The 26,657-nt window shown below is 45.9% G+C and overlaps 2 protein-coding genes across 3 annotated transcripts in view; one reads left to right on the plus strand and one right to left on the minus strand.

Moving 5' to 3' along the window:
* The window catches only part of DNAJC17 (DnaJ heat shock protein family (Hsp40) member C17), a 50,275-nt gene that overhangs the window by 355 nt on the left and 23,263 nt on the right, over positions 1–26,657 (plus strand). Inside the window, exon 2 of one of the 2 annotated variants that reach the window (XM_053224153.1) lies at positions 705–780. In XM_053224153.1, the coding sequence (XP_053080128.1) occupies positions 705–780 (76 nt within the window). Of the gene's footprint in view, positions 1–704; positions 781–7,428; positions 7,640–26,657 lie in introns of those variants that run through there. The other variant, XM_015064918.3, reaches the window with a different exon arrangement.
* ZFYVE19 (zinc finger FYVE-type containing 19) lies at positions 792–7,299 on the minus strand. Its single transcript, XM_027066962.2, has 11 exons — positions 7,139–7,299; positions 5,772–5,893; positions 5,552–5,605; positions 5,051–5,169; positions 4,806–4,951; positions 4,368–4,476; positions 2,455–2,664; positions 1,935–2,014; positions 1,515–1,613; positions 1,277–1,407; positions 792–1,192 (listed from the first exon to the last, which is right to left on the minus strand). Exons 1-11 carry the CDS (start codon positions 7,190–7,192, stop codon positions 1,114–1,116), a joined length of 1,203 nt encoding a protein of 400 aa, XP_026922763.1. The 5' UTR covers positions 7,193–7,299; the 3' UTR covers positions 792–1,113.

A 26,657-nucleotide genomic window follows, 5' to 3' on the forward strand; every position in this document is an offset into this window, starting at 1 on the left:
CCATCTATCCATCCATCCATCTAGATAGGCCTTGAGAATTCAAAGGTGAAGGTCACAGTTCTACTTTAGAGCTCATGATATAGCAAGGCCCAGAGGCCAAGGAGAGGGCACCAGACTAGGACACACAGCATCCTGCATCACCAACAGGAGCCCAAGTGGCAAAGACTAGTTCTGAATCCCATAGGGGAGGTAATAGGGAAAACCTAGTTGGGTCTGCGGAAATCAGGGATAGCTAACCCTCCTCTCTCCCTAAATGATTCAGGAGGCATCAGGCTGAGAACTAACATGAGCTGGCTCTGGCCAGCAGCAGAAAGAGAAAAGGCAGGAGCTAAGTAGAGGCGCGTAAAGGGTACAGGTGGAGACTCCAGGAGTCAGCTCAGGAAGGTGTGGCTGGAAACAGACACTAGGTCTGAATGGCAGGCAGGTTGGGACAGGAGCCTGGACAGGTGGCATCCTTTGGGAGTAAGACAGGAAGCAGGGCATGCATCCACTGTTTGTGCAAGCACTGTCTGAGTGCTAGGGAGGCTGAGGAATCTAAGCTGGTGGGGCCTGCGAGCTATAATGGGTTGCCCAGAGTAGGACACATAGTTCAGATCAGTTGAATGAATATCCATGCCTACTGCATATGAGGTTCCAGGGTGGATGGGACTGTTCCTCCTTGGAGAAGCCTGTAGGATAGCCCGACTTTTTTCCTCACTCCACAGGACTGGACTTCTAGTGGAGGTCTTGCTCTTGCCACCTCTCCAGGGGCCCAGGCTCAGAGCCCACAGGGTTCTAGAGGTAAGACATGCTGGGCTCAAGGAATCAGCATTCTTTATTAGATGCATTAAGTGCCAGGGGAGGGCCCTGGGCCCTTGAGCAAATTCCAAGGCTCATCACCCTTAGGTTCAGTCTTGTCTTTTCCCCACCGTGTCTTACTCCCAGTCCACGCTTGGCTGTTGGAAGGCTCTGAGTTCTGCCTTTCCTCTGGCTCCCCCAGTTATCATCCTGAATGGAGAATCTTTCCTCCTTCCAGGGACACTGAGGCTCAGGAAGGGGCATGTCCATGAGCAATCTAGCCTGACTTGTGCACCAGCCTGCACGACTGCCCATGGAATTGCCTCCCTGGTTTCCTCAGTGTTCTCGGCCTATGTGCTGGGGGCAGTAGGCAGACGTCTGGTGCTCTTTAAGTTCAAAGGCATCGTGGCCTTCCCTGTGGAGCAAAGAGAGACAAGTCAGGGATCAGAGAGGACCCGCATTTTCTCCCAGCCACACAGAACATTCTATCTGCACTCACCGGAAGCAGCGGGAACAGTAGAGGTCTCCATCGCAGCCGGCGCAGCGCAGGGTGGCATCCTCATTGCAGATGCAGCACCAGGGGAGCTCCTCTTCCTCTGCCTCCTGCCTGGGGGCCTTGGCCTGAGCCTTCTAGGAGCAGAGAGGAGTGGGGGAAGGGAGGTGTGTAGGAACACTGCTGCAGGAGCAGTTGGCCAGGGAGGGAGGAAGGCGTGGCAGTGGTCTGGGGTTTTTCTCACCTGGGACTCTGCCCTACAGGACTGGGCCCGGGCTCTGAGAGCTGGCTCCACAGGGATGTTCAAGCCACTTGCCTCATCCAAGGCAGCTTCTTCAGTAAGCTGTGGACAGGGCAAAGAGGTTCAGCTTCCTGTTCCAGGCCTAGACTCTGCCCCCCTGCCCCACGAGTATTTCTGTGTTCTGTGGCCTTAGCTTCTCAACCCATCTCCCTTGATCTATTGCCTATGGCTGCTGATACCCCATCTCAAGGGGCCAGTAGGCAGGTCTGGGTCATAGGGACAGTGGCATGCCAGGTAGAACAGGAGCTGCAGAGTGGCCATTCAGTGAGAGAGTAGAGGCAGGGTGAACTGGGCCAAGTGGGTGGTGGGGCAGTGAGGCAGAGACAGGACAGGTGGTGGTCAGGTGGGTAAGGCAGGGCCCACCTGCTGCAGGACTCTCTGGATGGCTGTCTCCTCATCCTCATCATCATCACTGTCTGGGAGGTGATAGTCCTGGAGGGTCACTTGAAAGGGAATGACAGGAGCAGAGGAGGAGGAGTGAGGTTGAGAGAGTTCTCTTGAGTAGCTGTAATTTTGCCCGCAGGAGCTGGTTTGCTTTCCACGGGCACTTCTTCCAGAGCTAGGCAGCCTCTGTTGTCAACAATCACATCAGATCCTGCCCCTCCCTCCCCCACCTTGGGGGACAGGAACAAAAGGATTTGCAGTCCCTGAAGGGACTGAGGGTCCCTGGGCCCGACGGCTGCTACTTATTCCGTATCTATTCCTTTGCCCCAGTACCTTCCTCATGGCTCTGGGCAGAGCTCAATAGACCTCTGGACATAGCAATCCCAGCACCTGACTCAGTGTGCCAGGGAATACAGCCGTTTTGTAGAGCTTGGCCTGGGGTTGGGAGTGGAGGGCCTTCCCAATGGACAGAAGTGAGCTGCTGTTTCCCAGCCTCTACCTTTATCGGGGTCCTGTCCCCGCAGCATGGCCAGGCGCTTGGCGAGGGCCAGGATCCTCTCCTGCCTCGTGTTCTCCTCCCGCAGCTCGACTGCTGCCTCAGCCAGCAGCCTGCTCTTCTCCTCTTCCAGGGACCAGGTGGCCTGTCCCTTGGAATTAGTGCTCTGGCCCCCTAGGCCACCTTGGTTGAGATCATTCTGGATAGGGGCACCTGGAAGGAGTGATGCAGTTAGGGAGGCAGAGACATTCCAAGGTCTCTGTGCCTATTTCTCAACTTTCTTTAAAAAACATAAATTATCAGCTTTTTGTTCAGCATTAGCTCCTGTGGTTTATATTACAAATAAAATGAGTCTTTCCTACATTTTTCCAAATGTAAAATACTAGTAATCTTAGACATGCTTTTTTCAATTAAATCTATCCCCACTCCCGATATTTTTACATGTTGCCCTTAGGGTAGGTGTCCCATGGTATGACTATCACTGCCCCAAAAGGTGAGGGTATAGGGAAGCTAAGCCTCAGCCAGTCTCTCTGCTTTACAGGCTGGAATTAATACTTCCAGGGAGCAGCACAGAGAGGAAACGAGAGAAGCTGAGATCTTGTAAGGCACTAGGCAGGAAGAATTCTACCAGAGTGGCTGTGGCTCTGACATGGTCCCCTTTAGATAAGCATTTCAGACCAAGAGGTTCAAAATGAGACAGCTTTGGGTTCAAGTCCCAGCTCTGTCACTTAATACGTGTGACCTTGGTCAATTTCCTTAAGCTCACCAGGCCTCAGTTTCCTCATTTATAAAATATGGATAATAATAGTATGTATAAGATTACGGAGGGTATTCAATGAGATTATGTCTCTGAAGCAGGGCTTCTCAGTCTTGGTTCTTTTGATATTTTGGTATTTTGATATTTTGGACAGGATAATTCTTTGTGGTAGGGGCTGCCCTGTGCACTGTATGATGTTTAGCAGCATCCCTAGCCTCTGCTCACTAGATGCCAGTGGTACCTTCTAAGTTGTGAGAATCTGAGTCTGAGAGTCTCCAGACGTTGCCATATGGGCCCCGGATGGAAAAATCATCCCCAATTGAGAACCATTGCTCTGAAGCATTTGAACAGCACTGTCCGATAGCATTTTTTATGATAATGGAAGCGCTCCATATCATGGTCTGTATTTGTGTAAGACTATAGTTTAATAGCACTTGAAATGTGACTGGTACCACTGAGGAACTGAATTTTAAATTTCATTTTAATTAAATCTAAACAGCCACTTCCTCATCCTTATCATCATCATCATCATTGCAATGAACATTCACTGAACACTTACTATGAACCCGGCAGGGTCTTAATTGTTTATTAATCTCATTTACTTCTCGTAACTTCCCCGTGAGGTGGGTTCTATCATATCTCCATTTTACAGATGAGGAAAGTGAGACTTCGGTTAAGTAACTTTCCCAGGGTCACAAAGCTAGTTTAAATGGTAGAATAAGAAATTGCTGTCTGGGAGCACCTGGGTGGCTCAGTCCACTGAACATCCAACTCTTGATTTCTATTCAGATTATGATCCCAGGGTCATGGGATTGAGCCCTGTGTTGGGCTCCAGGCTGAGTGTGGAGCCTGCTTAAGATTCTCTTTCTCTCTCTCTCTCTCCCCCTCAGCTGCTCTCCCCAACTGACGTGCTCTCTCTCTCTCTCAAATTAAAAAAAAAAATTAGAAATCGCTGTCTGATTCTAAAGCCTACACACTTATCCACTAGTAATACACTGGCTCCTGTTGGGGTAAACCCATCTAAAGCTTATAATGTTGATTGTTCTCTGATTCATATTTGCATCCCAGAGGGTGGGCAGCAGAGACCTTCCTACTTGGGGAAAGAGCCGGCGGGAGGAGGGGGAGGCAGGTCCCTGGGGGATCCAGGTGGAGAAGTTACCTGGGTCTCCTCGTTCCAAGTTCTCATCAATAGCCACCTCTGCTGCCAGCTGTGTCAGCAGATCCTGCGCCTGCTGGGCCTGGGTCCTTGTGTCTGGTGGCTGATGTGCCTGTTCACAGGAGGGAACTTCAGTGAGGAGTAGGGTAGAGGGGAAGCAACACCATAAGGCTCAGCGAAGTCTAGGTTACGGGTGGATGCTGAAGAGTTTCCAAAGCTCTTGGAAAGGGGACTGACTAATCCAGGGCTCACATAATCGAGTAGATCTGGCCACTCTTTCCTGCCCCACCCCATCCTGCTGCTTGTCCCTGGATCCTTGGCCTGGCAGCAGGCCTGAGAATCAAGAGGTGAGGGTGGGAGGTTTTGCCAACTCCTGCAAAGTACATAGGCATACATGTATCTAGGTCCTTGTCCTAGGACCCCTGACCCCTGAGCACTCACCACCTGGGAGGTCTGACACGGCGGAACTCTGCCCTGCAGTGCAGCAAGCCGTGCCTCCATCTCTTGGGTGGAAGGGATGGAACCCTGGGTTTCCTTCCTCAGTGCAGCTAGCCTGGCTTCTATCTCTGCCTGTGAGGCCACTGACTCTGAAATTGGTATGGGAAAGCCTTGTAAGATCCAGAGGAATCCTAGTCCCAGGAAGTCTGGATGGTATGTTTTAGATCACCCTGTGTGCCCCCACTCACTGGGCTTGTTCTGCTGGCGGAGCCGTGCTAGGCGCTCAGCGATGACTTGGTCTTGTTGGGTTAGTCCCCGGCTCTGGGGAGTGCTGGGCTTCTGCTTGGCTTCCAAGGCTGCCACACGCCTGGCAGGGTATGAGATAAGGTTCTTGAAGAATGTAGAAGGGAGGGGTGAAGGCACCCACTCACCGTTTCCCATTCAAATCATTTCTAGGCATCCAGGGAGGCCTCCAATAGACAATAGTCTATGGTTCTCATTCATATCCCTCTGTAGCCCAATCCAGCTGACCAAACAGAGGGTCTGGCTTAGAGGGCAAGATCTACCAAGAACCGTTTCTCGGGAGAGGCTGATGAGCTGCTTTCTGAGCCCAAGAAGGCAGTCAGGAGGCTGAGAGATATTCTCCTGACCCTGTGCTCATTTGATCTAGAGGCTGGGAAGAGAGTCCTACTCAATGGCTCCTTTGTCTTTTCCCCACCCCTATTTGTCTCTGTCCCTTTAGCACTTACTTCTTATAGTTCTGAGGTGGTGACCACTTGGAGGCATTGACAGGAGACGATCCTCTATAGAGAAGAAATCTGGCATCAGAAGTCCCCTTATCTGCCAGTCAGTACCTCTCCCCCAAACACTTCCTGAGCTGACCTCTAGCCACAGAGCACAAAGCTGTGTGGGCTGGCCAGCTACCTGGTACCATGCTTGGCTAAACCCTTGCCCATGTCAGCGTCTCACCTGGTCAGGACTTCGTGGCACTCCTTGCAGACCTTCTGTTGGGTATTCCCAGTCCGGGGCACCACTGCACTGAAGCTAAGGCAGCCAGAACAGAAGGCCCGGCCACAATTCTTACAGCCGTACTATAAGAAACATGAAGTAGGGGGATCCATCTCTCACCCGCCCCTGCAGTCTCCTCCCTGGGACTCTCCAAGCACACACACAGAGAAGACACTGAAGTTTTGACCAGCTGCGGGGAGGAGGATGAGAAATGGGGCCCCTAGGGCCTGGGGAGAGAGAGGGGTGGAGGGTAAAGCAATTCCTCAGTCTCCAGTCTTTTATTCAAACCAAGTAGAGCTTTACGTAAAATTCCCATGCTTTCTATCCTGACTTCAATTCAATGGCACTGGGGTGTAGAAAACAAATAGGCAAAACCTCATGCTGCAGGTCATGGGCTCTTCAACAAAGGAGAACCAGAGAGAGTGCAGAGCCCCTGTCTTCTGTGCTCTAGTAGAGATGGAGGGTGGCTTGGCTTCAGGGATAACAATAGCCTCCATTTATTAAGCACTTACTGTGTGCCAGGCACTAAGCTCAGCATTTAACATTCGTCATGTGATTTAATCCTCACAATTTATACACACTACTCTACTTAATCCTGATGACCACCATTATTATTCCTATCTTAGATGGGGTCAGAGAGGTTACATGACTTGCCCAAACCAAGGTAATTCCATGAATAAGACTACAGAGGTCAAATTTGAACCCTGACCACCCGGGTTCCAAAACCCAGGTTTCTAAGTGCTACACGGATCTGCCTCCATAGCTATTCGTTCATCCAATCTGGTTCCTATCTCCTAGTCACAACTGATCAGAGGAAGCCTACAGTTTACCAGAAGAATTTGGGGCCTTGTGCAGAGGACAAAAGACTTTGCCACGGTGCCTTGGGAGCAGGAGGAAGGGCGGTAATCTAACTCAAGAAACCTGGGAAGGGCAGGCTGCATGATGGTGAAGGTTTCAGAGCAAAGGACATGGTGTGATAGAGAGTGGTCACAGGGCATTAACCAAGACTGCGCTGCGGAGGAGCAAAGTGGAGGGAAGGAACCAGCTGTATCCTTCACTTAGTGGACAGAAAAGCCTACCTTTCTATAAAAGATAGGAGCGTGCTGTATAGTTACAGGGACTTTCACCTCCAGTACCTCTCTGGACCCTCATGCTAACCCCGAAAGCGAGGGAGAGTTAGCCCCATTTCACAGAAATGGAAACTGAAGTTCAGTGACTTCAATAAAACCAACACAGCTGGTAAAACCAAGTCTACGGACTTCAAGTCCAGGGCTTTTCCTCCACTCCGCGTCCTCCCTGACCTTCTAGCCCGCGGGGAGAAGACTCGCCTCCTTTTTGAAGAGGGTAAACTTGACAGCGCAGCCGTAGCACCTACTCTCCATTCTGGTGGCCGGCGCAGCGCCGCAAGGTCCACAGAGCTGAGATCACGCTTGCCGGGTCCCGGACACCCTCGGACCTTCACTAAGCCCCGCCCCTACACCCTCCCGCGCTGGCTAGCTGCGGCCTCCGGCGGGAGAATCGCGATCGCCTACATCAACCGGAGAGCGGTAGCGGAAGACGCGGGGGCTGCTGGGAGGCGTAGTTCATTCACTTGCTCGCTTCCCTCATAGACAGTCAAGCCTGATCCAGAACACGACATTTCCCAGGGGGCTAAGCGCCATTCAGCTCGCTGGCGACAACAGTCCCTGGGAATCCCTACGCACGCTTAGACTCTTGGGAGTTGTAGTACGAATCCAGTCAGGATTGGAACCATGGCGGTGACCAAGGAGCTCTTACAGATGGACCTGTACGCCCTGCTAGGTATCGAGGAGAAAGCAGCGGACAAAGAGGTGAGAACGGTGGTGAGAAGGGCCGAATCCGACCAGGCCTGGCGGCCCTTCCTGTCTTGGCGCCTCGCCAGCAGCTGGCACCCGCTTTCCAGGTTCGGCCGGGCCCTGGGCGCGGAGTGAGGGGCGGCCCGACGACCTTAGAAGGTGGTTTCCCAGACGTTTCCTGGCCGGTGTGAGGGCCTCACGAGGAATTGGGGTGCACAGAAGGAAGGCTCCTTGCGCAGGGTACTGTGCTGTCCCTATGGCCCTTGTGTAGAAGAGAAGTAGTTGAGTGAACTGAGGAAACCCTAGCCCCCGCCCTGCGCCTGCGCAGTGTCGGCTCCGGAGTCCGCTTCTGCCGTGTCGGTGGCTTGAGGTACTACATAGTCACCTATGAAGGCCGATTTAACTCCGCTGAGAGCCTAGGGCGGGAAAAAAAGGCCGAGTCTCAAGGTTTCTCCACTCCCTTTTCATCTTTCTTGGCAGTGTGACCTATGACTTTGTCATTTCTTTTTTCCACCCCAGCCCATTGTTGCCCTCTGAAAACGTGCTGATGGGCTCAGAGACGGAAGATCAGAAGAGTAAAGGCAGATGGCCTTAAATTAAGTTCCACGGGAAAGTGTTGATAAAGGTGCCAGGGAGTGGGATGTTAACCGGTCAAGCTGTAATTAGGAGTTTTGTTATCTTCCCCTGGATAATAGTAGAGGTTATAACAATGTAGGAAGGGGAAGCAGATAATTCATCAGATGAAAGTTAATGCCCGCGAATGTGCCTGTACTTCCTGGCTGTCTAGCTCATGGCTTGAGCGAGCTTGTGACAAGAGGAGGCTCTGGGGCAGAAAAGCAAGGAGACCTACAGGGTTCTGGAGGAGAGATGCTATCAGCCTGCACATCACTGTCTCCCGCAGCTGCCACTGAAATCAGAAGTGGGCCGTGGGTGTGTACAGAGCACCAAAAGCATCCGCTACACCCATCTCATAAATCCTAAAATTTCAGTGTTAATAATGCCCAACACCTATATAGTGCTTACTGTGGGCTGGACTCTATTCTGAGTGCTCTACATTTGTAAATTATTTAATTGGTACTTCATTAATAGTGAGAAATTACTTTGGACATTTTACACCAAACCCAGCCAGTATGTTGGAACCCTGAAGTTGAGAACTTCTGAGGAAGGCATTTGGGTAGCCGCTGATGTGTGTATTGCTCAGAGCTGGATGTGGATGGATGAGATGCCATTTAAAGGGGTCAGGTGAGGCTATTGTCTAGCAAGAGACCAATGTCTGATTGGGTCAGTATGGATAGGATCCATTTTTCACTCAGATGAGATAAGGGATATGTGAGAAGGCTCTTTATACAGGATAAAAGCTGCTGTTCCTATCTTTTAATAGGGGAGGCACAACTATAATATAAGGAAGAACATGGTAAATTCCTTAAGAGGGATACAGACAAAGTACTGTGGATTTTCATAGTAGGCTGAGGTGGTTTCTCGTTTGGGAGAAGGGGTGGGGAAAATAGATAAGTCATTTGAAGCCTTGAAGAACAGGCAGAGTTTGGATGCGTGGAGAGGAAGGAAGGATATTACAAGAAAGGGGAGTCCACTTTGTCTGGAGCATAGGCCAAGAAGAAAGAGTTAAATTAGATAAACTGTGAAAAGTAGACTTGAAACTTTGGAGACACTAGTTTCATGGTGATGGATACTTTTTGGTAGAGAGCCAGGGAGACCTAGGCCCTGATGTTCCCTCTTTCCTTGGTTCAGTGCCTGTCATATTTTCTAACAGTGCCTGGAGGACCTTTATATATATATATTATATAAATATATACTATATAAAAATATATATATTATATATATAAAATATAATATATAAAAATATATACTATATATATTTATAATATATAATAATAATATAAATATATATTTTTATATAATAAATATATATTTATATAATTTATATATGTAACTTATATATAATATATATTATATGTAATAAATATATATATTATATATATATTATATATATATTATATTATATATATATATAAAGCATGTAGAAAAAAAAGCCTTCTAAACTTTGGTTGTCTGGTCATATAGTCTAGGAGTTGTTCCTTTGGTGTCCATAGAAAGGTGACACGAATGGAGTAAACCCTGAAATCATGTATAATACTGTGTATTCATTTTTGAGGAGAGGAGTTAATTCTTACCCCAAAAAAGACTAAAGAAGCCATGATCTAGGCCAATCTCCTTGTATTAATGATGGTGAAACTGAAGCTCAGAGAGGGTGGTTAGTGACAGAATTGGAACTGGGACCTAGATTCCCTGACGCCTGGACCAGGTCAGTGTTCCTTCCACTGTATCACTTTGGCCCTTGTCCAGCACCATACAGCTCAGCTCATACCAACACCAATTTTAACTTTCCTTCAGACCACTTTTCTGTGTATATCTGTATATCCATCTGCTGGTTTGAGTTCTCCATTTGGATGCTTCACGGGGGTCTAAATCTTACTACATCTAAAATTGAATTCTGGACCTTTTGTCTCCAAACCTTCTCCTTCCTTGCACTTCTCTCTCATGGTAAATGGCACTACCATCCATCCACTTGAACTAGGAACCTGGAGTCATTCTTTGCCCAACGTGGGGCTCAAACTCATGACCCTGAGGTCAAGAGTCGCATTCTCCACTGACTGAGCCAGTCAGGTGCCCCTGGAGTTGTTGTTGATACCTCATCTTCTCACTTCTGCCATCTAGTCCATCACCGGGTGCTAATGAGTTACCCTCCCAAATAATTCTCAAAACCGTTCACTTATCTTTGTTTCCACTGCTGCCAGTCCAGCCCAAGCCCTATCAACTTCCGTCTGAACAATTATAGTAGTCTTCCAATTTGTCTTTTTACTTTCAATCTATTGCATTTTGACCTGTTGTACACTGACATTCTATTCTTTTCACAGAAAATGGAATGATCTTGATAAGAGCCCTATTGCACTTTTAATAATATACTCAATATAATTTCTTAACCCTTCATGCGTGTATTTCCTTCTGCCAGGAATACTCCTCTGCCGCTTCTGTTAACCTGGGTTACTTAAAAAACATTTTTGGGGGTTAAATGTCTGACTTTGGCTCAGGTCATGATCTCATGGTTTGTGGGTTCGAGCCCCGGGTTGGCCTATGTGCTGACAGCTCAGAGCCTGGAGCCTGCTTCGGATTCTGTGTCTCCCTCTCTCTCTTTCCCTCCCCCGATTGCATATTATAAAATTTTTTTGTTAGATTTTTTAAATGTTTGTTTGTTTGTTTGTTTATTTTGGAGAGAGAGAGAGACAGAGTGTGAGCAGGGGAAGGGCAGAGAGAGGGAGGGAAAGAATCCCAAGCAGTCTCCGCACATCAGTGCAGAGCCCCACACAGGGCCCGAACCCATGAAACACGAGACCATGAGCTGAGCCTAAATCGAGTTGGACGCTTAACCGACTGAGCCACCCAGGTGCCCCTAACCTAGGTCACTTTTATTTATCCTCCAGAACTCAACTTAAATGGCATATCCTTAGAGAGGCCTTGTCTATTTTTCTCTTTCATAACAGTTGGCTTTCCTCCTTTCTAGCTCTTATTTCAGTTCGTAATTACATATTTATTTGTGTGATTATTTGTTTGGTGCCTTAATCCCCTCTGTACTCCTAGCTCTGAGGAGTGGATCTGGCTCATTCACTTCTGTAGCAGCCCCTTCTGTGACTGACACAGAAGAGGCTCTCTCGATAAATATTTGTTGAATGAATGAGGTAGTGGCTATAGAGACCACTACAACTTGACTTGAGAATCATGAACCTTGAGGCAGTCACTGTCTCTCTTCAGGGCTGACTTTCCTCAAATGTAAAATGAGGGAGCTGGGCAAACTCTGGCTTCAGGGGTCAAATGGCCTCAACTACAAATTTTGTAATAGGCCATGAGCTAAGAATGGTTTTTACATATTTAAAGGATTGTAAAAAAACAAACAACTCAGCAGCAAAAAATCAAACATGTTAAAAAATGGGCAAAGGACTTGAATAGATATTTCTCCAAAGAAATATATAAATGGCCAACAAGTACATGAAAAGTTGTCCAGGGGCACCTGGATGGCTCAGTCAATTGAGCGTCCAACTTCAGCTCAGGTCATGATCTCATGGTTTGTGAGTTCGAGTCCCACATTGGGCTCTGTGCTGACAGCTCCTATTCTGTGTCTCCCTCTTTCTGCTCCTCCCTCGCTCACTCTCTGTGTCTCTCTCCTTTAAAAATAAATAAACATTAAAAACTTAAAAAAAAGATGTCCAATACCACTAATCATTAGGTAAATATAAGTCAAAAACACAATGAGATACTACTTTACACCCATTATGATGGCTATAACTATTATTATTATTTTAAGTTTATTTATTTTTATTTTGAGAGAGAGAGAGAGAGAGAGAGAGAACAAGCAGGGTAGAGGGGCAGAGAGAGAGAGAATCCCAAGCAGGCTCCACACTGTCAGCACAGAGCCCAGTGTGGGGCTGGATCTCAGGAACTATGAAATCATGAGCTGAGCTGAAATCAAGAGTTGGACGCTCAACTGACTGAGCCACTCAGGTGCCCAAAAGAGAGAGAGCATGTAGCGCAGAGCCTGACTTGGGGCTCAATCCCAGGACCCTGGGAGCACAACCTGAGGCAAAATCAAGAGTTGGTCACTCAACCAACTAAGCCACCCAGGCGCCCTGTAAGTTATATATATTTTATAATGAAAACAACCAACTAACCAAGCCAAACCAAAATCAGAACAAAAAAGAATGTTTGACAAAGACCACATGTGGCCTCCTACAATTTTTGGCCTTTTACAGAAAAAGTTTGCCTACCCGTACTAGAATTAGGGGCAAGTTCAGCTCTACCTTTCTATACATGGAACTTACCCCTTCTGTCAACCTCCTAGTGCAGCGAACCTCACAGGTTCAGAAGTGGGCTAAACAATGCCTTTGGTGGAAATTTAGAGCCTCAGCAATTCCCAGGTAGACATTTTTGTTCCCATTCCAGCCTCAGAGGAGATAGGCTGGGCATGATATAATCTTCTTGTAGAAAACCCTTGAGTCAAGGACCTGGATTTGGTGTGGAAGTGTTCCTGGGAAGAGGATCATGCCCTGGAAATTCAGTCCCCTGCTAGAACCCAAGCTCAGTCCCCTGAGCCCCTGATGCTTACGTGCTCATGTGCACATGCCTATGTGTGCTCATGCATACAGCCCCCATCTCCCACTCACTCACTCACTCTCTGCTGGAGCAAGTCCCCAAGGCCTGCCAAAATGAAGACTAGGTCATGAATTCATGCTGTTTGCAAGCCCTCGAGAGAATCTGAAATAATCTCAGGAATTAACCTGGGCAACTACAGTGGCGTTATGGCCCTTTTCCTAGTTCTGCTCTTGCCCTCTTGAGCCTCTTCACACAGCAGCCAGAGTAAGCCTTTAGAATGTGGATCAGATTGTGTCACTTCTGCTCCAACTTCCCAGTGGCTTCTCATCAGTCTTAGAGTAATACCTGAAAGCCTTTCCTGGCCCTTGGGGCTCTTGTTGCCTTTCCTTCATGTTCCCTGCCATTCTCCCCTTGCTCACTAAGCTCCTGCATCTCAATCCTATGTTATGTTATGTTATGTTATGTTATGTTATGTTATGTTATGTTATGTTATGTTATGTTATGTTATGTTTTGCATAGCATAAAATTTACCATTTTAACCCTTTTTAAAAAATGTTTATTTATTTATTTTTGAGAGAGAAAGAGCACAAGCCAGGGAGGGGCAGAGAGACAGAGGGAGATACAGAATCCAAAGCAGGCTCCAGGCTCTGAGCTGTCAGCAGAGCCCAATGCAGGGCTTGAACTCATGAACTGTGAGATCATGACCTGAACCGAGTTGGACGCTTAACTGACTGAGCCACCCAGGTGCCCCATTTTAACCCTTAAAAAAAATTTTTTTTTAATCTTAAGAGAGGGTGCAAGCAGGGGAGGAACAGAGAGAGAGGGAGACACAGAATCCGAAGCAGGCTCCAGGCTCCCAGCTGTCAGCACAGAGCCCGACACGGGGCTCGAACTCACAAACTGTGAGATCATGACCTGAGCCAAAGTCGGACGTCCAACCGACTGAGCCACCCAGGCGCCCCTAACCCTAACCCTTTTTTAAAAAATGTTTTCTATTTATTTTTGAAAGAGAAAGAGTGAGAGCAAGCGGGGGAGGGACAGAGAAAGAGGGAGACCAAGGATCCAAAGCTGGCTCCGAGCTGACAGCATAGAGACCAATGTAGGGCTTGGACCCACAGACTGCAAGATCATGACCTGAGCCAAAGTTGAACACTTAACCTACTGAGCCACCCAGGTGCCCCTAAGATGTTATTTTTTAAAAGTAATTTGTATACCCAGTGCGGGACTTGAATTCACAACCCCAAGGTCAAAGTGAGCCAGCCAGGTGCCCCCCTTTTTAAGTTTGAATAATATTTCGTTGAATGTATATGCCACATTACCATATTTTGTTTATCCATTCATCTGTTGACAGACGTTTGGATCATTGCCACCTTTTGACTATTGTGAATAATGCTACTATGAACACAAGTGTATATATATCTGTTAAAGTCCTGCTTTCAGTTCTTTTGGATATATACCCATAAATGGAATTGCTGGACCATATGATAACTCTATGTTTAATATTTTGGTTATACTGCCTTATGCAGCAGCTACACCATTGTACATTCCCACCAGCAATGTACAAGGGTTCCAATTTCTCCACATCCTTTGCAACACTTGTTATTTCCTCTTTTTTTGGATAATAACCTTCCTTCTGGGTGTGAAATGGGCCTCGGGTGATTTTTTTCAAACTCACCTAAACACATTCTTGTTTCATGGCCTTTATATCTGCTAATCCTTCTGCTTAGAACATTCTTCTCTGGCAGTTGTGTATTTTATATCTCATTCCCACCCCTTATTCAGATTTCTATTCGTGTATAACCTCCTCAGGGAGGGTTTCCCTGACCACCAATTTATATTAGCTACCTCCACACCCTGACACTGCTACATATATTTCTAAGTAGTGCTTCTCACTACTAACGCTCACTGCCATTTTATATTACTATATCCATCTGCTTATCCCCCATTAGAATGTAAAAAATCCAGGAAGGAAGGGACTTCCTCTGTTTATTGCTGTCTCTAGCACCTAGAATAGTGCCTAGCCCTTGATAGGTGCTCAGTGAATCCTTGTTGAGTGATTGGATGAATATGCACTATTATTTTCTTAGACAGTAGTACTTTGTGACAAAGTAAAATTACTAGACCAAAAGTAAATATATGTAAAAGCTTTTTAACAGAATTTTTAAAAGTAATCTGTACACCCAACATTGGGCTTGAACTCACAACCCCAAGATCAAGAGTTCCATGCTCTACCAACTGAACCAGCCAGGCCCCCCACTAAAAGCTTTTTCAAAGTTTTCTCTCAGAGAAGTAGTACCAACTTATACTCTTGCCAAGTAGGCAGGATTGCCCATGTCTCTGCTCACAGCCCCCACCCTGACTCTTGAAAGCAGCACACTGTGTGCCCAGTGCCCTGCCCAGAACAGGCACACACTGGACCTTTATTAAATCAAACTTTACAGTGTTCTTCCTGTTTCATTTTGGTTTCCTTTCCCATTCTCCGTGTGTGTTTCAGAGGAGAGTAGAACTATTTCCCACAAACTTTTGATTTCACAAACTTTTTTTTTTAATTGAAAGAGAGAGGATGCAAGTGAATGAGAACAGAGAGAGAGAGAAAATCCCACAAGGGGGAGACAGACACACACACACACACACACACACACACACACACACACACACGGGGGGTGGGGTGGGGTGGGGTGGGGTGGGAAGCAGGTCACTGGAAGCGGGGCTCGAGCTCACCCAATGAGAGACTCAAACTCAGGAACTGTGAGATCATGACCTGAGCCAAAGTCAGATGCTTAACCAACTAAGTCACCCAGGCAGCCCTGATTCCACAAATTTTATTAAGTGCCTAGCATGTGTCAGCCTCAGAGTTGGTGCTAGGGATACAAATGTGAAAAAAGTGGTCCCTATAGAGTTGCCCCATCTTGCCTGTTTCCTTTTTCCACCTTTTCCATCTCTTGCTCCTGTGGCCCATCTTTGTGTGTGTGTCCCATCATTATGGAATGCAGAGGTTAAAGTTTATAATTCTAGAAGTTGATGCTTTTTTAAAAAATGTTTATTTATTTGTTGAGAGAGAGAGAGAGAGAGAGAAAAAAAAAAAGAGCAGGGGAAGAGCAGAGAGGAATTCCAAGCAGGCTCAACACTGTCAGTGTAGAGCCCTACTGGGGGCTCGAACTCATGAACTGAGAGATCATGACCTGAGCCGAAATCGAGTCGGATGCAATCAAGAGTGAGTGCTCAACTGACTGAGCCACCCAGGCACCCCTAGAAGTTAATGCTTTTTTAATCAGATCATCACTTCCTATAGAGTGTAGCATTGTATAAAAAATAACAGTTTCAGGGGCACCTGGGTGGCTCAGTTGGTTAAGCATCTGACTCTTGCTTTTGGCTCAGGTCATGATCTCCATTTGTGAGTTCGAGTCCTATGTTGGGCTCTGCACTGACTGTGGATTTCTCTGCTTCTCCCCAACTCATGCGTCCACGTGAACACTCTCTCTGTCTCTCACAATAAATGAAAGAGAAAAGAACAGTTTTTATAACTAATCTTTAACAAATAAGGCCAAGAATTATTGTTTATTGCATCTACCATATGTCAAAAGTGGATGAAAATTATAATACAGAGCATTGAGCAATGTTGGGAATTGTCAATGCGCTTTTATCATCACCTTTGACTTATTAGCAGTGATAGTTAAGAAAGTGGACTTTGACTCGAAAGTAATTGTTAAGTCATTGACTCCATAACTTAACTAGTTTGTGACCTTGAGCAAACGTTTAACCTCTGTGTGCCTTGGCTTCCTTGTCTGCAAAATGGGAATGATGGCAGTCCCTTCCTGCCAGCATTGTAGTAAAGCTCGATACAAGTAAAGCATTTAGCATGGTGCCTGGTACAGAGCGAATGCAGACTACATGTTAGCTCTTGCTGTTAATATTGTCCTTCCACTTTCCTTACATTGTAAGCACTAATGTCAAATACACATCTCCCACACCTCACGTCTAAGGTTGCCCTCTACTCCTTAGCCCTTCTCACTCATTCCAGCCCTGACAGGCCCAGTGCTGACTCAGTGATTGTCATAGCAGTCAAGGTAGAAAGGAGGTGGGGAATTAGGTAGAGCAAAATTGAGGATCAGCAGAGTTCACTGTTCAGTTCAGATCTACAGATGAGCGGAGTATATCACCAAAGACAAGGTACCATATAGGCATGGTGGGGTTTTAGAGCTGAATAAGACATCAGTCTGCTTTCGGCCAGCTCACACAGTATAGTGAACAATGAATTTTGAGGTAAAATGAAAGAGGTTCCATATATAGTATTTAAGGAAAATACTTATAGTATTTAAGGAACTTCCTTATAGTATTTAAGGAAAATGCTATAGGAATAAAGAAGGCACGATTCGGGGCCACATGGGTGGCTCTGTCAGTTGAGTGTCTGACTTTGGCTCAGGTCATGATCTCACAGTTTGTGAGTTCGAGCCCCACAGCCGTCTCACTGCTATCAGTGCAGGGCCCACTTCAGATCCTCTGCCTCCCTCCACTCTGCCCCTCTCTCCCATATCTCAAAAACAAAACAATAACAACAAAAAAGAAGGCATGATTCATAGAGTGGCAGGATTAGGGAAGACTTCTCTGAGGAGGTGTTTTTGTGCAAGACCTTGAGGGGAGAAAAGAATATATCACAGGAGGGATCTTCACGGTTGTTGATTCTCTTCATTTTGTAGACAGGAGGATAGAGGTCCAGAGAGCTTATGGAACTTGCTCCAGACCACCCGGATAATGAGCATCAGACCCAGACTGGAGCCAGTATAATATTCTTTCCACTCCTATACAGTTGGCACAGGTCTCTGTTGTCTATTGCAGCCTCACCTTTCATTTGAAGCCCTTTGTAGGGTATGTAACTCATTGTATCTTGGCAAGCATTACTTGATGAAGCCAGGTACTTGAAAATCCATTTTGATTAACTCTTTCAAGACTCAAATTTTATGTCTGTTTACCAGGAAAACTACCAAAGACAATTAACATTGACATTTTCAGGAAGGAAGGTTATATTATAGCATATAAGTTGCTTTAAGGAAAAGCCTATTTTACCTATATGCTAGCTAATACCTTTATTTAAACTCCATATTTCTGGAGCCTGGGTAGCTCGGTCAGTTAAGCATCTGACTCTTGATTTCGGCTCAGGTCATGATCCCAGGGTTGTAGGATCAAGCCGCACATCAGATTCTGCACTGTCAGTGTGGAGCCTGCTTGGGATTCTCTGCTCACGCTCTCTCTCTCTCAAAATAAATAAATAAACATTTTTAAAAAACCCTCCATATTTCTATTATATTCTAGAAGGTGATACACCAACATTCTTCCAGAATTAGGAAGAATACGTCTTTGAGGACAGAGAATAGAGAAGGGCTTCAAGGAACAGCATGAGTATGTAGGTATAGAAGTAAAAGTGCCTGGCATGACAAGGAATGGGACATTGCCTTGGGTATGTTGAAGATATGACAGGAGATGAATCTGAAAAATGTGGTATCTTTGGACCTCTAGGTGCTATAGTGGTTGGACTTGATTTTATGGACATCTGGGAGCCATTTCTGAATGTGAGGTGTGCCTGATTCAATTCACTGTCACAGGAGCCTTTCCCAGAGTGTCTTACTTGAAGACTCAAGGTTGGGCACAAGTCTGGTTTCTCCAGACGACTGTCCTTCATTCACCAAGGGCCTGACTAGCACTGGGTGGCTCTGGGAGCCCTATCTGCATCCCTCTGATGGTTAACTCATTCCTGGGTTTTATTGTCCGGAGCTCTGGATTTTTGAAGTTACTTGGCTGCCTGTTAAGTCAAAAGCAGTGATTCATTTGTGTTTGTAAGCTGCAGGTTATTCATTAGCGTTTAAGATAATACCTTACATTTATATGACACCAAAGTGCTTTCACATAAATTATCTCATTTGATGTGATCTTCAAGACAGGCCTGTGAGATAGGCAAGGAATATTAGGTCCAATTTATATATGAGAAGACTTAAGACTCAAGAGTTTAATTGATTTGCCCAACATAAGGTGGCTAATAAATGCAGAGTGCTTGCCCAAACCCGAATTTTCTACTTTTATTTCAGAGCTTTTTCCATGACCCACACTGCAGGCGCAATTAGGGCAACAAGAGACAGGTCTGTGGGCCCCAGAGAGCCTCATGACTCCAACTGTGACACAGACAGAGCTTTGACTCTGAGTAAAGCTGCCAGACCTGGGTGAACCCGACAGGTATTAAGCTGATCCAGACAGCTTGAGGAAGTGCATTAAAATGTATGTTGAAACTATCACAGTGCAGTTTCCATTTCAGCTAAAGCAACACTCAAACTATTCTCCATCCAGGGGTGCCTGGCTGGCTCAGTCAGAAGAGCATGTGACTCTTGATCTCAGGGTTGTAAGTTCTAGCCCCACTTTGGGTGTAGAGATTACTTAAATATAAAATCTTAAGGGGCGCCTGGGTGGCTCAGTCGGTTGAACGTCCAACTTCGGCTCAGGTCATGATCTCACAGTTCATGGGTTCGAGCCCTGCATCAGGCTCTGTGCTGACTGCTTGCTCAGAGCCTGGAGCCTGTTTCAGATTCTGTGTCTCCTTCTCTCTCTGTCCCTCCCCCACGCATGCTTTGTCTCACTCTGTTTCTCAAAAATAAATACATGTAAAAAAAATTTTTTTTAATAAAATCTTAAAATAACAAAAAAAGCAAAAAAGCAAGTATTCTCCATTTGAATAGTTGCTTTCCCAATTTTTGCTGTTCCTGACTGCTGTTATCTAGTTATTATTATTTTTCTTTAAATGGACTCACTTCTTTTTACTAATATAAATTTGTTTTTACAGGAAACCACTGTGTTACAGGAAAAAAGGAAATAAGTAAGATGCAGGAAGTACCAAGGCCCAGAGAGAAGTTCTGTACCCTGAGAGATGGCAGAGATGGGGCAGAGAGAATGCTTTGGGACTGGGGACCCAAGTCTGCAGGGGTTGAGGGTGGCAGTAGGCAGCGGGGAGAAGTGAGGGGCAGTCAGACTCAAAATATCTGGTAGATGCGAGGGGTGGGAATCTACTGCCTGAGGCAAGAAGATGGGCAAAGATTTTGGAGTCTGAGCCTGATACAGGGATGCTTAGGATAAGGATGGGAGGGAGGGAGTGGGGCTGTAGACAGGGCTCCTTGGGGTAGCTGGTTTGGGAAAGTAGGCTAAGAATGGTAGCGCTGGGGTTAGGCCCAGGAGGTGGTGCTGAGAGGGGTAAAGGAAGGAGGGGGACCCAGAGGTGAGAGCCTGAGGGATAGGAGTGACCTCAAGGATGGTCCAAGGACCCAGATCCAAAGGGTGCATACGGGCAGCATTTGGGGAGAAGCAGGTCAAGCTCTGTGTACAGTCCCAGTTGTTCCAGGCTGTATAGGTCGCCGAGTCTGGGGCCTTGCGCCGTGGTTAGCAAGCAACCTGAGAAAGATGTTGGTGTGAGGTCCAAGTTCTCCCGGTATCGTCTCAGTACCAACAGCAGGCCCACATCTGGAAACATTGAGCTGAGGGGACCGGTCTGGGGGCTGGCTGGCACCTGCTTGTACTGAGTCTTAGGAGCTGTGTGGTTTTTGTAATGACCAGGCATTTAGGGATTTCTCTGCAGTGCTGTTGCAGTGTGGGCCAGAGGCTGTCGGGAATGAAAATGACCAATATGTCAGGCAAGAGGAGCTTCTGCATAAGTACCCTGAGCTCTGTGGTTTACTTTCTGCCTGTGACATGAGGCAGTCACATAACCTCTGGTGTTCTAGCTGGTGTGGGATGAGATATCTGCCTCCCCCAGGCTTGGGGAGAAATTAAATGAGTGCCTGGGCTGTGATTATGGACTGTTCCCATTCCTGGAACCAGGCCTGATAATGGTTTTCTAGCTGATTCACTGGCAAGGTTTAGTACCTGTTGTCACACAGAGTGGTTTCCTTATCTGTCCTCTATCTGAGTCTGACCTATGAGTCTGGCTTTTGAGAACTGGGCTTAATTACCTGTACCACTTACTTACTTGGTCCCAAGTTTTATCATAAGGACAGCAGCCTTTAAAAAAATAATGATCTCTTCTTTGTAGGGCACCTTTCTTTTAAGTTAATAATGATGACTGTTTTATATTTATGGGACCCCTTAGCGCCTTGCCTTTTTTGAGTGAGTCAGGATGCCGTTTCCCTCAAGAGGTGAAATTGGAGGCAGGTGAATTGTCAGAGGCCCTGCTGCGTGGCTGGCACAAAGCCCAGTGGAGATGGTTGGAGACCCACTTCCCAACCCACTCCCCTGCTCTGGACTTAGGTTGCTACAAGTGGCAGAACCAGTTATGGGGCCTCCAGGAAGGGCTGGGTGGCTGCTAATTCATGATTCATCCTTCTCTTCTGTGATGTGGGCTCTGGGGGATAACATTTAGTTCCCATCATGGTTCTTCTGACGGTCTGCCCTAGTGATTTTTTTCTCTTTTCCAGACTTGGTTTCTCAAGAGACGGCATTAGCAAGTAGAAGGGAAGATTGTGAAATAGTGGTAAGGTCTCCTAGGGTCAGGACAGTGCTCACTTCTACTCTTCATTGGGCCTGAAGTAGACTTGGCTGAGACTTTCTGAATGTGTTTTGGTTGAGAACAAGTGAACGTGAGCCCCTTTCATTCAATAGGTACTTATTGTGTACCTACTAAGATTAAGTGCCAGGCACTGTTCAGAGCACTGTTCTGGGCCCTGGGCATAAGCAAAACTCCCTGCCCCAGAAAGCACATTCCCTTTATTTGTAAGGGGAACCCCCATACTTTCCTATACCTGTGGGCTCTCATTTGAGGCACAATTATAACAGTTATAAGATTTAAATTTTTTTAATTTAATTAAAATTTAATTAATTCGTTAAATTCATTTTTAAATAATTAATTTTTAAAATTGTAAAGTTATTTTAAAAGAACCAAAACAGTTTATCTGTTTTTCCAGACCATACCAGAAAAGAAACAGCAGATTAGAAGCACTTCCAAGGAAGTGCTGGCATATGGCACAGACTAGTAGAGAGTGACTAGGGAAGAGACAGAAAAAGTATAGAAAGAGTAAGATTTAAGATCTTTGCCTCAGTCGGTTGAGCATCCGACTTCGGCTCAGGTCATGATCTCATGGTTCATGAGTTCAAGCCCTGCGTCGGGCTCTGGGCTGATGGCTCAGAGCCTGGAGCCTGCTTCGGATTCTGTGTCTCCCTCTCTCTGTGCCCCGTCCCTGCTCATGCTCTGTCTCTCTCTCCCTCAAAAATAAATAAAACATTAAAAAAATTTTTTTTTTTTTTTAAAAAGATCTTCGCCACCTAGGGAAGCTTAGGAAAAGCCCGACTCTTTGCCTTCAGTAGTGCCTGAAGGTGTTACGCTGTTCAGTAGTTTATGTTCTGGTTGACAATCCTGAGACGTGGAAGTCAGACTAAATTCCAGTAGTGTCCTAGGATGGAGAAGGGGAAGGGGGAGGCAGTAACAAGTTAGAAAGACCACACCTCGGCAAATTGGAATTTTAAGTCCTTATGGAGCTTCTATTCATCTGAGATCTTTGTCTTTCCGGGGCTGGGCTTTGGAGACAGCCCGGTCCTCTGAAAAACCATGGTCTGTGCAGGAGACATTGGGTGGGAAGCTACTCTACTGTCACCCGGCTCCTCCTCTCTGTGAAGTCTCAGGAAATGCAAATGTTGCCAAGTGCTAGGGAGACCAGAGGATTTAGGGGAAATCCACAGGTAAAGAAAGAAAGCTGCAAGTGTTAAGACAATCTAGTAGCCTTTGGCAACTTCTTGAGGCAACTTCAATCCTGCCTGACTGATCAAGCACCTGCAGACTCAGTTTCATGGAGGAGCTGCCATCCCCGGTGCCTGGGATTAGACAGTCCTTAGCTTTATCCCATACCATTACAAATAGGGTCTCTATTTCTCTATTCTGAAAGTCCCTCTTCCTTCCCAACTTTATCATAGTTATAGAACATATTTTGCATCTTTTTGCCCTGAATCCAGCCTCTTGAGCTGCTAATAAGGCAGCATTATTTCATAGTAAACAATATTGATACCAGAAGCATTTTCAAAGGCCTGCTTCAAGAGAGTTGTGTTTACATGATGAGAAATTCTTTAGGCAGCAGTCACTTCAGGAGGGCTGGACAAAGCTGGCAATCCAGTTTGTAGCACAAAACACCAAACTCCAGGCCAACTGGTTCAAAGACAAAACTGGCCTTCCAAGCTAAAACCCAGGAATGGGCCCTGCCCACGGCAGGTGTAACAGCTAAAAATAGTAATAACTAGTTAATCAAGACAGGCGCACTTCACCAGCATTCTTAGGCCACCTGAGTTTTAGTTCATGGCCACTCTTAGAAGATCTCAAGCTCCCTACCCTTCCCTCTGCTCTTTGAATGAGAGTATTTCAGAGCCCCTGGGAGCTAACCAAGGATTACATTTTAGAACTACAGCCCCAGCAGACTTGAAATCAGCCCTCTCCGTCTCGAGAATTCTAATTGGGCTGACCTGGGCCCACTGTGAACCCATGCCCATCCCTGGAGTTGCTGTCAGGTTGGCATCATCCTCAGCTGGTGTCACACAGTTTACCTGCCTCTGGGAAGTGGATAGGCAAGAGGTTTGGGACTTATATTGAGTGCCTAGTTTTTTGTCAGGGACTTCACATGGATTATTTTCTTTAATCCTCACAACTATCCTGTGTGTAGGGGATTCTTTCCTCACATTGTAGTTGAAGAAGCTAAGGTAGAGTGAGATTCAGTAATTTGTCCAAAGTCATGCTGGTAGTATGCAGAAAATTCAAAATTTAAAAACACATCTGTTAGGGGTGCCAAGGTGGCTTAGTCGTTTGAATGTCCATCTCTTGATTTCAGCACAGGTTATGATTCCAGGGTCGTGGGATCGGGCCCCACCTAGGGCTCTACCCTGACAGCCTGCTTGAGATTCTTTCTTTCTTTCTTTCTTTCTTTCTTTCTTTCTTTCTTTCTTTCTTTCTTTCTTTCTTCCTTCCTTCCTTCCTTCCTTCCTTCCTTCCTTCCTTCCTTCCTCCCTTCCTCCCTTCCTTTTTTTCTCTCTCTCTCTCTCTTTCTTTCTCTCTCTCTCTCTCTCTCTCTCTCTCTCTCTCTCTCTCCCTCTGCCCCTCTCTCCCACTCGAGCACTCTCTCTCTCTCTAAAATAAAAAATAATAGGGGTGCCTGGATTGCTCAGTTGGTTGAATGTCCAACTCTTGATTTTGGCTCAGGTCATGATCCCAGGGTTGTGAGATCAAGCCCTGCATCAGGCTGTACCGTGAAAGCGTAGAGCCTGCTTGGGATTCTCTCTCTCGGCACATGTGTGCATGCTCTCTCAAAATAAATATTAAAAAAATTAAAATAAATAGGGGCACCTGGGTAGCTCAGTCAGTTAAGCGTCCAACTTCGGCTCACATCTTGATCTCTTGGTTTCTGAGTTTAAGTCCTGCTTCTGGCTCTTTGCTGACAGCTCAGAGCCTGGAGCCTGCTTCAGATTCTGTGTCTCCCCTCTCTTTGCCCCTCCCATGCTCACGATCTGTCTCTCAATAATAAATAAATGTTAAAAAAATTTGTTTAATAAAAAATAAAAAATTAAAATAAATAAAATAAAATAAAAATACATCTGTTAGATTCCAAAACTTTCTCTCTTTCAGTGAACCATGCTGTCTTCCAGCTTAGAATAGTAGAGGGAAACTGAATATCTCTGGGTTTTTTTTTTAACAATTCTTTTTTTTAAGTTTATTGATTTTGGAATTTAAATTTTTTTTTTCAACGTTTATTTATTTTTGGGACAGAGAGAGACAGAGCATGAACGGGGGAGGGGCAGAGAGAGAGGGAGACACACAATCGGAAACAGGCTCCAGGCTCTGAGCCATCAGCCCAGAGCCTGACGCGGGGCTCGAACTCGCGGACCGCGAGATCGTGACCTGGCTGAAGTCGGAGGCTTAACCGACTGCGCCACCCAGGCGCCCCCAAATTTTTTTAATGTTTATTTATTTTTGAAAAACAGAGTGTGAGTGGGGGAGGGGCAGACAGAGAGGGAGACACAGAATTCCTAACAGGCTCTAGGCTCTGAGCTGTCAACACAGAGCCCAACTTGGGGCTTGAACCTGCAGACAGTGAGATCATGACCTGAGCTGAAGTGGGACCTTTAACCAACTGTGCCACCCAGGCGCACCTTGATTTTGAGAGAGAGAGAGTGCACACCTGAGCAGGGGAGGGGCAGAGAGAGGATCCCAAGTAGGTTCTGCGCTCCCAGCACAGACTAAGAGTCACACGCTTAACCAGGGGTCACCATCCCTGTTTTTCAAGATTGAGATATAATTGACATAAGATTTTAGTATAATCATTATTAGAGAGAGAGAGTATGTCAGAGGGGGAGAGGGGCAGAGGCGGAGGGGGGGTGGGGGGGCGGGGCGGAGAGAGTGACAGAGAGAGACAGGGAGGGGAGAGGGAGAGGGAGAGAGGGAGAGAGAGAATCCCAAGCAGGCTCCATGCTCAGTGCCAAGCCCACCAATGCAGGACTCCATTCCACAACCCTGGAATCATGACCTATGCTGAAATCAAGAGTTGGGGATAGTCAGCTGAACCACTCAAGTGCCCCATAACATTGTATTATTAACATAATGACTCAATACATTGTGTACATTGTAAAATGCACACCACAATAAGTCTAGTTAACATAATTCTGTCACCACACATAGTTACACATTTTTTTCTTGTGATAAGAACTTTTCAGATCTACTTAGTAACTTTCAAATATACAATATAGTATTATTAAATCTAGCAGCACACTATACATTACATTCCCATGACTTATTTTATAACTGGGAGTTTGCACCTTTTGACCCCCTTCACACATTTCACCCCCTCCCCCCCACTTCTGGCAACCACCAGTCTGTTCTCTTTATCTATGAGTTTTGTTTTTGTTTTGTTTTTTTATTTTTTTTAGATTCCACATATAAATGAGATCATATGGTATTTGTCTTTCTGTCTGACTCATCTCACTTAGCACGATGCCCTCAAGGTCAATGCATGTGTCACAAATGGCAAACTTTCCTTTTTTTAATGGCTAAATAATATTCCTGTGTGTGTGTGTCCAGCACGTCTTTGTCCATCTATCAGGTTGCTTCCATGTCTTGGCTATCGTAAATAATGCTGCAGTGAACATGGGGGTGCAGATATCTTATCCAGTTAGTGTTTTGTTTCCTTTAAATAAATACCTAGAAGCAGGATCGCTATATCATATGATAGTTCTATTTTTAATTTTGTGAGGAATCTCCATACTGTCTTCCACAGTAGCTGCACCAATTTACATTCCTACCAACAGTGCATGAGGGTTCCCTTTTCTCCACACCCTTGCCAACACTTGTTATTTCTAGTCTTTTTGAGAACAGCCATTCTAACAGGTGTGAGGTGCTATCTTGTGGTACTATCATTGTGGTTTTGATTTGCATTCCCCTGATTGGTGATGTTGAGCACCTTTTTATTTACCTTTTGGCCATCTGTATGTCTTCTTTGGAAAAATGTCTCTTCACATCCTCTGCCCATGAAAAAAATCAGATTGCTTGGGGTTTTTTGCTATTGACTTATATGAGTTTTTTTTTTTTCATATTTTGAATATTAATCCCTTATCAGATATATGATTTACCAGTACTTTCTCCCATTCTGTAGGTTGCCTTTTCATTTTGTGGATGGTCTCCTTTGCTGTGCAGAAGATTTTTAGTTTGATATAGTACCACTTATTTATTTTTGCTTTTGGTGCCAAATCCAAAAAATCATGACCAAGACTGATGTCAAGGAACTTACTGCCTGTGTTTTCTTCTAGGAGTTTTATGGTTTCAGATCTTACATTTAAGTCTTTAATCCATTTTGAGTTGATATTTTGTGTATGG

The sequence above is a fragment of the Acinonyx jubatus genome, chromosome B3 (assembly GCF_027475565.1).
Source record: "Acinonyx jubatus isolate Ajub_Pintada_27869175 chromosome B3, VMU_Ajub_asm_v1.0, whole genome shotgun sequence".
Lineage (NCBI taxonomy): Eukaryota > Metazoa > Chordata > Mammalia > Carnivora > Felidae > Acinonyx > Acinonyx jubatus.

Bases quoted from the DNA above. Each gene is read 5' to 3' on its own strand.
- ZFYVE19 (XM_027066962.2), bottom strand. From the start codon at position 7,192: ATGGAGAGTAGGTGCTACGGCTGCGCTGTCAAGTTTACCCTCTTCAAA. The intron at 5,606-5,771 runs GTGAGACGCTGA...TCTTCTCTATAG, and splicing joins TGCCACGAAGTCCTGACCAG to AGGATCGTCTCCTGTCAATG. The intron at 4,952-5,050 runs GTGAGTGGGGGC...TACCAATTTCAG, and splicing joins CCGCCAGCAGAACAAGCCCA to AGTCAGTGGCCTCACAGGCA.